The sequence below is a fragment of the Carassius gibelio genome, chromosome B7, assembly GCF_023724105.1.
Source record: "Carassius gibelio isolate Cgi1373 ecotype wild population from Czech Republic chromosome B7, carGib1.2-hapl.c, whole genome shotgun sequence".
Classification (NCBI taxonomy): domain Eukaryota; kingdom Metazoa; phylum Chordata; class Actinopteri; order Cypriniformes; family Cyprinidae; genus Carassius; species Carassius gibelio.
The window spans coordinates 4753966-4768995 of record NC_068402.1 but is presented as its reverse complement, the minus strand read 5'-3'; the positions used below and the strand labels follow the sequence as shown (position 1 = coordinate 4768995).

General features: G+C 37.1%; 1 protein-coding gene across 2 annotated transcripts in view; it reads right to left on the bottom strand.

Annotated features, from left to right (window-relative positions):
• Positions 1-415: 415 nt before the first annotated feature.
• Positions 416-15030, bottom strand: part of nlgn2a (neuroligin 2a) — a 163928-nt gene continuing 149313 nt past the window's right edge. For both annotated transcript variants that reach the window (XM_052560852.1, XM_052560853.1), the window contains 5 exons: positions 9669-9854; positions 7894-8159; positions 6812-6971; positions 5845-6211; positions 416-4487 (listed from right to left, as the gene is read on the bottom strand). In XM_052560852.1, the coding sequence (XP_052416812.1) occupies positions 3656-4487; positions 5845-6211; positions 6812-6971; positions 7894-8159; positions 9669-9854 (1811 nt within the window). In that variant the 3' untranslated portion in view covers positions 416-3655. The remainder of the gene's footprint in view (positions 4488-5844; positions 6212-6811; positions 6972-7893; positions 8160-9668; positions 9855-15030) is intronic.

Below are 15030 nucleotides of genomic sequence, written 5' to 3'. Positions count from 1 at the left end.
CCCACATAGTATGTTAGCATGTCTAGACTCTAAAGTAAAACTGACACTTTCCCCCCAGTAACAAGCGATTTCTAGCCCTCAGTAATACATTTTTCTTTACTTACAGCAAACAGAGTTAGATGTCTAGCAGAATTTAAGTATTCTTAGATTTTTCAACACTAACTTAGAAAAGATATTAATAAAAAATAAGAACAACAAAAACTTTCAGTAGCAAACTTTTTTTTTCTATGAACATGTATATCTGTTTTTTTTTTTTATCTTAAACCTATAATATTGTTTAAACCATTCTGTTAATGACTGTATCATGGTTGTTGTTGGGAAATAAACTTTGGTTATAGCAATTTATTGCAGTTAATCTCTTCTAATTAAATGAATCATTTTGGCAATTTGATTAAAAGAAAACAAGAGCCTGATGTCTGGCTATGAATTTCTTTAATGTTCCCCAGATCAGAGTCACAGCATACAGTGTGTAATAACTTCTAAATAAAGAGAAATATCATCACCTTATTTATATATTTTTACCATTCTTTTTAAAAAATCCATTATTAACGTGTATTCTTCATCAACTGTGGTGTTCTGATTCTGAACATATATATAGTAAAACAGGGCAACAGGTGTAAATTTGCTTTAGGACCCAGTAAAATGTATTTATTTTCTTAGAGGAATAACGTGTGTTTCATTTATTCAGTAATCTTTAAACCATCAGACTTGACATATCCAGATCCTTGTGCACCTTTAATTTGGCATTATTTCACTAGATGCTTAATTCATTCAAAAAATAAAATAAAATGTATAATAAAGTGTACAAATGAGACCATAAAACAATGCTTTCCTCCTATTTTAGATGTTTCATTAAATCTCTAACACCGTTTGGTAAGACTTCAATGCTACAACAAGTTCATGGCAGATGAAAAACTACTCATAACCACCATAGTTTCCAGTGCTTACTTTGCCTAAATAAACTGGACGTTCTAGTCCATCTCCATATCAAAGAATTTTGAAAACTGGTAGGATATGTACATGAAACAGACAGCCAATCATACTTGTGCAGAAATATGACTAGCTGTGATGATTCAAGTGACATTGGTATGCTACATAATACACTCGTTATATCTCTTTATGCTTAAATATGGGAGCAATTCATCCTCTCCATCCTCTGATCTCAAAACTAAATGAAGCAGCAGAAAGTGAATTTAACGAATCAGATTCATCAATTTTGCTGGTGGCTGAATTAGAACTTGCACCTGTTGTCCTGGTCACAACGTATTTCAAATTTCAAACCAGAAAGAAAAGCCAAAAGAAAAGAAGAACAAACAAAACATTTAAACAAGTAACTGAATATTTACAAATATTTTCAGTTGATTTGTTCTTACACTTAAAAATGTACAGTTCATTTCTATTCCTCCTTCTCTCACTGTACGTCTACTGAAGACCCAATGAATGGCTCGGAATGGATGTAGACTCTTTATTCTGTATGTACCACGACATTACACTCTAGTGGTTGAGCGTCCAAAAACAAACGAGAGAAATAACAAAAGAGTCAGAACTACTGATTATTAGAACTGAGGTTGTTTTGTACGCAGCTCTAGTCAACGCCTCATAGTTTGTTTCAAATGGAGTTCAGTTATACCTACAACCACACAAAAGTCCACAGATGGTACATATTCACAGGTCCAACCTTCACTCTCGGATCTCAGGAAGGTACTTTGCAACCAAAAGTTTGTTCCAATCTCCCTTCGTTTATTGTCCGGTTGTTGTAGTTTTCAGTCCACACCGCGGAAGAAAGTTCTGTTTTCATGAATGAACCTCCAGCATGTTTGCTCAGGAATTAGAGTCTGTTCATGTTTAGTACTATGTGCAGCATACTGGCGTTAGTTCTTGCTCCATCATGATGGTCCTGGGCATCTCGGGCTCAATACACTGGAGCCAACAGTGAGACAAACGCATTTCACAATCCGTCATCCTCCCGTGACACAGCAATGGCAGAAAAATAAGACTAACAAGGCAAGAGAACATAAGTGATCATGTTTATCCCACAGCTACTGTCCAGTGATTCAGAGCCATTTGTTCTTTAACCTGAACAATCTGTTTGATTTTTCTATATAAAGATCTGGTTTGCCACCACTATTTGCTGTGCTTGTCATAACCTTGTCAAAAAGTGTGCAGTGCAGACAGATGTGAGAGATGTGGGTGAACACATCAAACTGATATTAGCAGTGCTTCCAGTCTATTCCCAAATATTTAGTATGTTAAATGGCCAGGTAGGTTTTCCTGAATGATAGAGGGCCAAAGATTTCTGTGTTATGAGGATTTCTCTCTCTCGCTGTGCCTCTCCGTCACATATTCTCTTACCTCATATAAGCCCACAAATGTACAGGACACCTAGCTATTGCCTAGAAAACACACTCTCTTTATGTGTGCACACGCACAAATACACAACAAGATGCTTATTAATCTTGGTTGGTAAAAACCAAATGGTGTTGAACTGAAAGAATAAGGACAGAGATAGAACGAGGGAGGACACAGAGAGAGAAAGATGGGCTGAGGTGTAAGCATCATTTGTATTGTACATATGCATTTGCTATTTGCTGTATTTATGCAATTGTTCGGACCATCCCAGATGGCTCTGGAAGAGCACTACATGGTTGATGGTCAAATAATAGCACCAACATCTGTATATGAATGTCAAAAAGCATTAAAAAGAATATTGTCGATAGCTCTCTTTCTGGATACAGAGAGAGGTTACTGTCCTATACAGTGGTCAGACTGAGGAGGTTACATTTGGACTAATACTGATGAAAATACCGCTGCAGAGAAGGAGAAGCAAGCAAACTTCAAAAACAAACGAATAAACAAAAAAAGTCCTTCTTGGTGCTTTAAAATATTTCATGCATAGATCCCACAGAGCAATCCATGTAAATATATATTTAAATCATTCTTTTATATATTTGTCTTTATATTTATACATACAAAAATCTTCCTAAGAAACAACACATAGCCAAGTCAAATATGTGTGATAAAATGACACGCACAGTGCAGAGCGATAGCGAGAAAAAAGAAAAGAGAGGATGTTGGCACTTTTGTTTTCGTCTTCTGTCAGATGCTGTCATTTTCTCTCTTTGTGTCTTGTTACAAGGAATGGTTTAATACTTGACACAAAACTGCAGGTAAACACAACATATCCAGCTTGCGCCTTTTATCGAATGCCCTTATGATTCATGTAAAACATAACCCAAGGACACAGATCACATTCAGAGAGAGTGATGGGCTGCTAATGGAATAACAAAAGGATGGATGAAATCTGCACTCTGCCAATTTACTGAGAGAAGAAAAGTGGGTAAATGTCCCCATTTCTCCTTATGACATCGGATCAGCTCAGTCAATCACTGACGCCCAATTTCTTTAAGAACAATGTGTAAAAACGAACAGCAAGTTGAATCCAGTGCGAGGCTGATTACTTGTCACTGCCGACCAAATCTGTTGCTCACCATTGAGCTCCTCTAGTTTGTACAACTTCTACCAATCCTTGATTGTGTCTATGAGAACGCCGACAGGATGCGCTGTCGCTGCTCAAGAAGTTTAGGAGCTTGAAAAGGTGGGCAGAGAGAGAAAACTGGATATGTATGAGAGCTAGTCCTCTCGTTTGGAGGCGCCACTATACACGGGTGGTGGAGTGAGGGTGGGGTAAGGTGTTGTTGTGGCCGGTGGTTGTAGGGAAAGTGTTGAAGGCATGGAGGGGTTGCATGCCAGTAATGGTGCTGGGAATCATGGTGATAGTATTGGGGGTCATGAGGGGAACATCGTCCGGTGCCCGTCGAAGTGCCAATGTGTAATCGGGTGGACATGAGGGACGTAAAATATCATGCGGTCGCAGCGGCTCCATGTCATGGTGGGGGTCGTGCTCCGAGTGCTTCATTTGCAGGGACATGATCTCTTCCTCTTGGCTGTGTGCCAAGTCATTAGCAGGTACGCCTCGCTGCGGGGACAGTCGGTGCCGTCGCATCTCGTGCCGTTTGTCGCGTTTGTAGTAAAGTGCGGCGAAGGCAAGGATGTTGAGGAAGAGGAGCGATGCACCGACAGCTACCGTCACGCTCAATTCGGTAGAGTAGTCCCGGGTGTCGCTTGGGAAGGGAGGGAATCGAGGGGGCTCTGAGCTGTCTGGGTCCGATTCTGAAGGGTAGGTTGGGATGGGATGGCGTGTAGTACGAGGTCCCTGACCCTTCCAGGGTGGGGTGCGGGCGGTTCCTGGAGGCAGCCGGGTTGTGGCGGTGCTGAAGACCTCCTCGTGAAGGTTGTGGAGGTGAGGAACCAGTTCCAGCCAGAAGGCAACCTTATTCGCTCGGTAGTTGTCCCGGATGCGAGGCTTCAGGCCAATGTGGAGATACTGCTTGTCTTTGGAGTTGAACTTGGTCCAGATCACTTCCTCAAAGCGGTTGGGTTTGGTGTGGATGAACTTGGTGTCCTGAGGAACAGGCAAGTTGGGATCCCTGGAGAAAAACAGATATCTTGTGTCAAAAGGGTATTTTAATGAATTCTGAGAAAACTGAGAAGCCTTTTTAAATCAAATTGGAATTTAAAACAGGATACAGAACTGCGATTAGAATTCGGGGCCAGGTGATAAAAGATTTTTATGTTCATTGGGGACAAAAAAATCACAATATAATAAACCTTTGAGAAATGTTTAATATTTAGCCAACGTCTAGACGATCTGGAACACTGGAACTCAAGGTCTCATCGTCAAGCTGCCAAAATAAAGGTTTAAAAATATATATTATATTAATATTCCCTATATTGAAAAATAAATCTACATTAATTTAATGCTAAGTATACTAGAAATACATTTACATATTTATGTGCTTAATAAAAATACCCAACTAAAGATATACTGAGGTATATTTGATTGCACTAAAGTGTAAATATTGCATGTATTTTATAGGTACACTTTAAATATCTTGCATTTAAAGAGAGATATTAATCTAATCAAATATCATAAAGCCCTCACCAACAGTGACATTAAAACACATTTTAGGCTTCATATTAAGAAATGTGCATTGTGCACAAGTAGTACTCCAAATAAAGTTTATTTATAATTTTTATATAATTAAACAGGTTTCAAGCCATATGCCAGTAAATATTTTAATAGATTTGAACAGTAATTATGAAATAAATGTATTTTAAATCCACTAGTCAACATTTGAAGTGGATCAAAACCTTCATCAAAGTTGTCATAAAAGCTTAAATGCATTCTTGTCTTTGAATTTGATCAGCTTCAAATGTTGACTACAGTACATTATTTTTTTCACTATGGTTTTATAGTAAAATGCAGTTTTATGTAATTAATATGTAAAAATTTTATTACCTAATTTTAATGAATATTATACAATCAAGATACTTTTTCAACCATGTTTTAATTTATAACAAATTCTGTTGTGCAGCACATTCTTTTACCCCAAAAAAAGCAATGTCTCATAAATGTATTGTTATATTTCTGAATTCATTTTATGACGACACCATTTTTGATAAAAAATGTATAAAATCCAGAAAAAATAAAACTCTGTCAATAACTTGTATACAGTCATTCCCGAGGTCTAAGAAGCATGAGGAATTTCCTTCCCTATTAATTGTATGAAATTAATATCTAACCCTAACCCTAATCTATATTGAATGATATGGAAAAAAATGCATGATAATATTTTTTGCCATATTGTCCAAACCCCATAGAAAATAAGACGTTTTTAGAATTATTTTACTGTCATTTCAAAACAAATGTGTTATGACTATAATTTAGCTATTTAAACATAAAGATAGAAAGAAAGAAAGAATATTTAGCATATTCAGACTCACCCGGTCTTGGCAAAGTTGGTCCAGTAAGTCATCACCACAGCGCTAAGCATGACATCATTTTTGGAAAAGTTGCAAGGGAAGAGGTCTGTTGCTCCGATCATGGGCACACCGAACACATATGGTATCTCATCCCCGTGAGCAGCGTCTGCCCACTCGGGTCGGGTCTCGGTCTGGCAGTGGTGATAGAAGGTGTAGAAGTAGACGGGAGACTGGTAGTCTGCGTGGAGCTTGGCAGTAGCTACGGCTGGAGCCACCCACTGGTGATCCGTGAACAACGCCAGGAGAGTCTTGCGCCGCATTTCACCATTGTCTCGGTCTGCCCAGTCTGTGTACATGAACTTAATAGTCTCCCTCAGGATGTCTTTACCTACAAAAATACAGAGAATAATTACAGTACAGAAAGAACTGACAAGAGCATTTACCGTAAGTGTGTAGGCTATATGAATGTTTGTCTTATGAACTTGGAGAAATTCACCCCATTAATGCAGGTTGTTTGTAAAAACAACAATATTTAATAGTGCACATTAAATACCAGACATAAAATCTCCACATTACAGGTCACATACATAAAAGAGCATGCTGTTGGACATTACTTGTCTTTTATCAGCCTCTAGTGGAAAATGTTAACAACAGCACCTAATCAAGAGTAAGCAGAATATCTAGTAGCCTGCTGTACTCATTTTATAGTTGTACTCAGCATTGTCCCTCATTAAAAGTCAGAATGATGTCTACCCAAACAGACTTGAACATAAGAATTACAAAGACTTCTCTGCATTACACCTGTATCCAGGAGAATTGAATCTAAAAACCCATTTGTTTTTCAACCTGACAAAACAAGATCAAACTCTGGCACAGTTGAACATGGAATATGCTGATATAGAAAAATCTAGATGTTTACTTTCTAATGATAATTTTAAAACAGGCAAGAAAAATAAAAGTCAAATGAACAGGGGACTTGAGATCTCACCTTTAGGATAGCCATAGAGGTTATCCACAAAGTTGGAGATGGTGTAGTCAAAAGCTGCAGCTGAAATGCCCTCTTCACTCTCAGTGCCCCCATCATCCACAAACTTCAGCCCCTCTCCCTGATTTACACCAATCAGCAGGTCGTAGTTCAAGAACTCCCCCTAGTGGAGACAGAATTCAACATTTTCTGACAAACTAGCTACAAGAAAAAGATTTCTTCCATATATAGCAGTTATTCTTCAACTTTTGTTACTTAGACTGATTTTAATGAACTTAGAACTTAGTTTTAAAGGGTAGATTCTAATAGCTTTAAACTTAGTCATGTATATTTAATTAAATATTCCTATTTTAGAAATGTTAAATTAGATAGAATTTCATTAAGCTTGTCCCCTATACCTAGACTTTAATAAATGTATAAAATGTGTTAACACCTGTTGCAATTTTACTTTGCACTTTTTCATGAGATCTTAAAAAAGGACCTTTTCCCGAGATCTGAAAATCCTGAAAGTCCACCCACAAACACCCAATTATTTTGGTCTTCGTTACATTTAAAAGCTAAATAAGACATTAAAATACATTAAACAGAAAGAAAAAAGTATAAATGATTTAAGAAGTGACTGACTTTAACTGACATTTTAAAAGTATATGGTGTCACTTGTTTTCATTAAACATTAAGTCTGCAATTGCAAAAGTAGATCTGATGAAGCTTTATTCAAAACCCTGTGCTTGAAACCTCACTAAGATTTGGTTTAAAAGGTAGTTTGGGTGGTCTACTGAAAGTAGTTTTAACCGTATATGTGACTCTGGAGCACAAAACCAGTCTGAAGTCTCTGGGGTATATTTTTAGCAAAACAATTTTCTATGGGTCAAAATTATAGATTTTTATTTTATGCCAAAAATCATTAGGATATTAAGTTTCAAAAATATATTTTGTAATATATTAATTAATTTTTGATAATAATTTATTAAATACACTTAAGACTGGTTTTGTGGTCCAGGGTCACATATATGGCTATGCTGAATTATGAATTAACGTAGTTCTTAGAAACCTTCCCCCACAAATGAAAGTAATCTGAAGATCACCTGCTGCATCAGGATCTCGGGGTCATCTGGCACAACGTCTCCGTCCATCACGGGTCCAAATGCAATGTGGTAGCGGGCCGGCTGGATGTCCTGATCCACCAACTCTCTGAAATTTTTCCTGCGGAGACAATCCACCAGGTCTGCGGTCTCCCCATATGTGCATCCCACTTTACGGGCCAGAATCTTAGTGTACTTCAATGGCTGGTAGCTAATGGACCAGCTGGAGATGGCTGTACCACTCTGAGCGATGGCTCTCTGAAACAGGCCTGAGATGAGAGGGAACAATAACAAGCTGTTCACTACACAGAAGAAAGCCTGCATACAGTACATCATATACCTGGTTTATACATACACGGTCATTGACACCCATCGATTTTTTTTTTTTACATCAAAATGTTATTTAAAAAAAATATTTCAATTAAATAATGGAAATTGTCTTGTAACTGGCCACCACCATAATTTTTCATCATTTCCAATGGTCCTGATGTATGCCAAATTAAGTAAATATATATCTCATGTAGTCTCAAATATAATACGAGGTTATAAAAGCTACATGCATACTAATTAGCTTCTATTAAACTTGATTTTTAAAAAGTATTTCTTGCCAACTAAGCTTTTAACTTTGATATACAATGGTATACTGTAGTATGGTTATTTAAATGTTATTTTGTATATCATTATATCCAGGGCTTGTTAATTGGATGCATTTTTTTTATTTCAATTCCAGTGGCGCTTAACACAGTGTCAGCTGGAATTAAATCAATGAAAAACTGAGAACAGAAGAAAATAAGGATGGGGGTTTGGCACAAACACCATTTTTCAGTGATTACCGAGGTAGCACTGTACTAATTCCATCTTGCATTGACATAATAACAGTAAATCTGTTATTCTCTTGTAGCCTTTTCACTTACAAACACTTTACAAACAAAGCCTTTTTCTTACTCTCAAGAGAAGAGTGCAGACTTATTTCCAAAGGGCTCGTCTTTTCCTTGTTCTGCCCTCCTTCTTTTCTTTCTGTCTTTTTAATTATTGAAGAGCATGTTACCTTTCCCAGAGAAATCAATATTGAGCTACTGTATCTTTGTCTCTGCTAACACGTCTGTTCTTTTCTCTTTACCTAGCTTATCCAAACAGCCACACAAACAGACATTTAGTTAAGGGGTGCTCATTTTTTTTATTTATTTGCTCCACTTCAGTAAACTCTATCCACTTACTTAACCTTAAAGGGACAGTCCACACAAAAATGAACATTAATCATTTGCTCCCCCTGAAGTCATTCCAAATCTGTATCAACATTCTAACATTCTTCAGATTATCTTCTTTTGTGTTCCATACTGTTTTGGATTGACATGAGGGCGAGGGAACATGACAGAATGGTCATTTTTAGGTGTACTGTCCCTTTAAGACTTACCTACATACCTTTATTTGTTTATCTCTTCCTGTTTCAGTTGGCTCGGGCTCCTTACAGGGAAATAACATGATTGATTTCTCTAGGGTAAAAACTGTCATGACTTACCTGGTGTGATTGACAGTTGAGGGCTGTAGGATTGATGTTAGGTGAGGATGACAGTGATGATGAAGATGGTGTGGGTTAAGGTGGACGTTTTTGATGAGCAATGCAACAGAACACAGTTGGACAGGAAGGTGAGACATGTTGTGAGGTAACACACACACACATGCACACAGCATTAATAATGAGATGGAAACCTGCAGGGATAGTATTAGTCTGTTAAAGCATTAACACACACACACACACACACACACACTTGTCTTACCCTCAGAGTGGTGTGACAGGATGAGTAGGTTGACACAAGACGCTCCAGCCCCAGAGCCAAAGATCGTGATCCGTTCAGGATCGCCACCAAAGTGTCCAATATTCTCATTCAGCCAACGCAAGGCCTGGATTTGATCCAACAGGCCATAGTTCCCTTTAGCAGACTGATCTCCTGTGCTAAGAAAACCTAGAGTACAGTAGAAGAGAAACAGAAGAAAGGAGGAAAGGAAAAAAGACCGATTTGTTAATGGAGAGCAGTTATATGATTGTTAGCTAAAACTATTACAAATTGCATTTGGCCATTGAAATACAGCTGATATAAAATAAAATATCAATATTATGAAAAACATGAAAATGAGAAAGTTAAGTACTGAAATGACTAAAACTATCACATAAAAAGCTATTAAAAATCACAAAAGCACATAAACAACAGGAATGTAAAAACAATAGTAAATAAATACCTTATAGAATATAAAAATATAAAAATAATTGATAGAGAGTAGGGACATGCATATTCATAACTGGCTGATGCGATATGCACCTCAGTGCATTGCCAACAATACAATACATTAAAGATAGATATGAAGCAGCTACCGATACCATTCACCCTCGTTATGATGCAGTGCAATCCAAATTCGATTTGATTCAGCACAATGCAATTCAAAGCAATATGATGCAATGGAAAAATATGATGTTATAGAATTCAATATGGTACAACAAATCAGTAGTGCTGTGATATGTCATATTTACATAGCAGCAATGGTGATGAGAGAACATGATCAGAGAGTATAAAACAATCTACATATAAAATGTTGGTCACAAATTATTTATTGTGAAGTGCATCTACTAATAATCATATAAAAATAAATAGTGTTTTACCGATGCAAATATTTAAGAATCGATGCATCGCGATACAAATGGCAATTTGAATCTTATGCACACTCTGTGAATCTTACCATCCCTAATAGAGAGTGCAATGATACCATCAGTGTAACATTGTTTAGCAGTAAATCATAAAAATGAAAAAGAAATATAGTGGACTGAAAACAAACAAACTAAAAACATTTGTTTCGGTGGTTCACCACTGATCTTATTTAGTCAAATGTCTGATAACAGCAGGGTAGGAATGAAAGTGAGAGCTTGAGACTGGAGAGAGAGAGAGAGAGAGAAAGAGAGAGAGAGAGAGAGAGAGAGAGAGAGGAGCATGTCTGAGATAGAGGGTGAATGAGTGGGTGCTCTAATTTGGAAAAACTGTTTCATCTGCCTCCAAGTCACCAGGAACTTTACTGATCAAAGTCTGACACACACACACACACACACACACACACACATCTTGCGCATGTAGAAATATTTCAATGGAAATAAAAGGCCTGTATCAAACTGCCTAATACAAGGCAGAGATCAAAACTAACGGCCTTTCTGCATTTGTGCCCAGTCAGATAACACTTCTGGATAAAGGTGTCTTCTGATGAAACCTACTTCCTCTGGGCAGTCATTATTCAAATCATTCTAATATACTGGTTTGCTGATCAAAAAACATTTCTTATTGTTATCAATGCTGAAAAAGTTGTGTGCAATATTTTTGGGGAAAACATGATACATTTTTTTTCTGGATTCTTGGATGAATAAAACGTTCATTTTTTTTGCAACAATGTTATTTCTTGAGCCACTGAATGTGTCTATGCTGATTAAAATATTAATTTCTTTCAAAAATAAAGTATACAAATGTACAGATTTCAACCACCCTATTCTCAGTCTTATATTATATAGGCTAGGAAAAACTGAAAAGACTGATGGCATCTCAGATTGACAGTGTTATGCAAACACTGAACTCTGATGTGCCTTGATGCCTTCCTTCATCCATACACTGCCCGTGAAAGTGCATCTCTCAGCTTTCAGATGGCTGGATTCTCACTTCTCAAAAATGCATGAGCACATACACTCAACTCTTCTTACTCTTCTCACCTATGACTTTTCTGCTGGACTTCTGTGAATATGATGACGCTACCTGAATTCATAAATACTGTGTGACAGTCTGAGGGCGAGAGATAAGAGAGGTCAGATTATGGTTGTGGAAGGACAGTTAACAATGTAGATTTATAGGTCCCATAGGTGTAATGGTTTTTATACTGTGCAAACTGTATATTCTATGGTCCTACACCAACCCTACACCTAACCCTAACCCTCACAGGAAACTTTGTGCATTTTTACTTACTCAAAAAAAAAAAACTCATTCTGTATGATTTATAAGTGTTTTGAAAAACAGGGACATGGTTTATTTCCTCATAAGTCACCCTCTTCTTGTAATATCTGTGTCATACCCATGTCACTATACAGAGTTGTGTCCTGATATGTCACAAAAACAAGAGCACACACACACACACACACACACACACACACTTACAACAAGAAAACTAGAAAACTAACCTGTCCAACACAGAGTCTTCCATCAAATCACAAACACATTGTAACCATTAAATACATTCTAACACAAGCAGAATACATTTTTCAGCAAATAATTCATACATTTGTTTATATGCTTGATTTTATATACAATGTATACAATTTCATTCTGCTAGTTTAATTAAAAAGGTCTTTGAAATGAATGCCTTTGAAAAATGTTGTCTAATTCACGTCGATTCTTATTGAAAGCATAAGAGGCAAATCCACTAAAAGTAGTGCCAGTTAAGCATGTGCACGATCAAATGATGGAGCCGTCATACCATTACTTGATTTGCATAATTTATTTAGTGAACTGGGTGCTAAAGCAACTCAAAACAGCACAATGAAATAAACGGTGCTAACAGTGGCACATGATTCATTCTTAGTGAATTGCTCTCAAAGTGAACCATTATTCTGACAATTTTTAATCAATTCCAACCCCTCAATGCACTATTAGCATGCAGTCCACATCCACACGCAGAATGGAAAGACAGATATTTGGATAATTCTTCAAAGAGCATCAAAATAGACAAAAATGTTTAAAAAAAGGTGCATCAGTTATGGAAATGAAGTGGCTGTTTAGATTTATTACATCACCTTTAGTAGTTCTCTCACAGCAGTCAAATGATTTGCCAATATTATGCAATCTTTTGCTCAAACATATCAGTCGGCCTCAAAATCTCCTTGTAAACTTTAAAATAACAAAGTTAAATTGTTTTTTTGGCCTAAGCTTTGTGAGCAGCCATTAAAACCACCTTGGTCATTACTGATTTCACCCTTTAACATCTTCTGCTTTAAATTTATCTTCATTATCATTATTTTCTAGGCTCTGTCAGCCACATTATCCTGGTGAAGTGTGTGTGTGTGTGTGTTCGGCTCAGCAGAAATTCGGACTGGAAAATAAGATCCCACTCTCTGATTAGCTCCTGTGGCTGTGTGTATGTGCACAATGCCGGTTGAACTGCATGAAAGGCCTTAGGTGACATTTCCTGTAATGGCTTTAAAGAGATCATTTGCATTTGCAATACAGCACAACCAATTATTTTATATCATCATTATGTGAAATTATACCTATTCTGACATTTGACATTTTTGAATCATTTTCTAAATGCCAAGATTTGAACAGAAAAAAACTATGTCTGTATAAATTCTGCATGTATTTCAACCAATGAATAGGAAACCAACAGACTGAACTGATGGGTCATTATACAGTGATGACATGCTCATGTTATCATCAGTTATGTCTTAACATAGTGGATAAAACAGTAAACACCTTTTAAAACATTTCTTTTTTGTGGACAACATTTCTAAAATGGAAATCACATTAGTTAAATTTTTCACAATATCACAACTAAGGGAACATGGGATAAATAAACCACTTTAAGTAGATCTTGCTGTGTTTGCTGCAATATTAAACTTCTGACATAGGCAATATATTAGGAAAGTTTCAAACAAAATATGTTTTCTTGGGCATTTTCATTTAGTTAATAATTTTATCACTTAATATCACTTTCCATCCTGTTAGTCTTTTGTCATTTCTCTTTATATAAGCTAGTTGCTTAAAGACATCATCCTCGGGAAGGGACAATATAATTTCAGGTGGTAAAACAATGATGTTTTGAGGCATTAGCTGGTTTATTTCATGCTTAAGCATTTAATTTTGCCAACATTTAATTTTGACAACATAATTATGTTGAAAATATCAAGTCAACACTATCGCGTAAGCTAATTCTCAGTCACTCACCAAACAGTGAATGCTATTTTTTTTTTTATCCTGTCAGATTCATTTTGTCCTGCAATTGTCTTGTAATGGTGTAAAACAGCATAATAAATAAAGTGGCTGTGCTTAACCAGGGCACATTTCTGAAAGTTTGGTATAGCCTTTCATTTAAATCCCTCTTTCAATAACAACACAGGCATATTCAAGTTACAGTGTTTTAAAGGCACTGCATTACAGGAATGACCCAGATGCTCTTATTTGGCATCCCATACCATGCTGCCCACCTGTGTGGCATCATCTGACTGACTCCACATGTTGTTGCTAAAAATGGCAATGTAAAAACAATGCACCTAAAAATATAGAGGCCTATATATAGCACATTTATAAGAATAAACTCACGCAGCATTGAATAACATCAGGAGTAATGCACTGCTGCTTTTTGAATAAATGAATGCTTTACGACATACTGTGCGCTAGTAGGTGTTTATATGTATGTGTGTGTGGTTGCTCACAGTTCTCTGGTGTGATTCCCACTGTGCTTGCAGGGACAAGACTGAAAAAGCCACACACACACGCACGCACACACACACACACACACACAGATGCACACATACTGTACAGTACATGCAACAACAGATGGAAGGTATAAACACATGGGACTGCTATAGAAACTGTTTGCTGAATGTAAGCACAGAGATGTGTGCATGGATCTGTATAACTGCTCTGTTAGGACGAGATGTGGACCAAAATAATGGGGTGGGATCTTCTTTAGCTTTCTATTTCTCTGTCTGATTCTTTTTAGTCCTCTTTCTCTCTCCCTCCCGCTTCCATTTACTCTCATTTGCTGTGCCCTCACACACTCTACTAGCCCTCCTGCCCAGCGTAATGGGGAGTGAAATAGGGGTGACAGTGGGCATTTGTAGTCCGGCACTGCATGATGGAACACAGAACACATAAACGCTCGTACACACACCTCCACAGGTGCTCTAAATGCCAGTGGGGCCGCCACAGTCTGTGTGCGGTATCAGAGCTTTAGAAAAGAGTGAAGGCATAATGCATCTGAACACTCACTCCAGATAAAACAACACACAATCTACCAGGCTTGCACTGTTTTAATGTGTGTATGTGTTCCTCATTCAGAACTGAACTGAGCATGCCATTGAAATTTCAATTAATTTCCTATATTTGAAATGAGGTATCA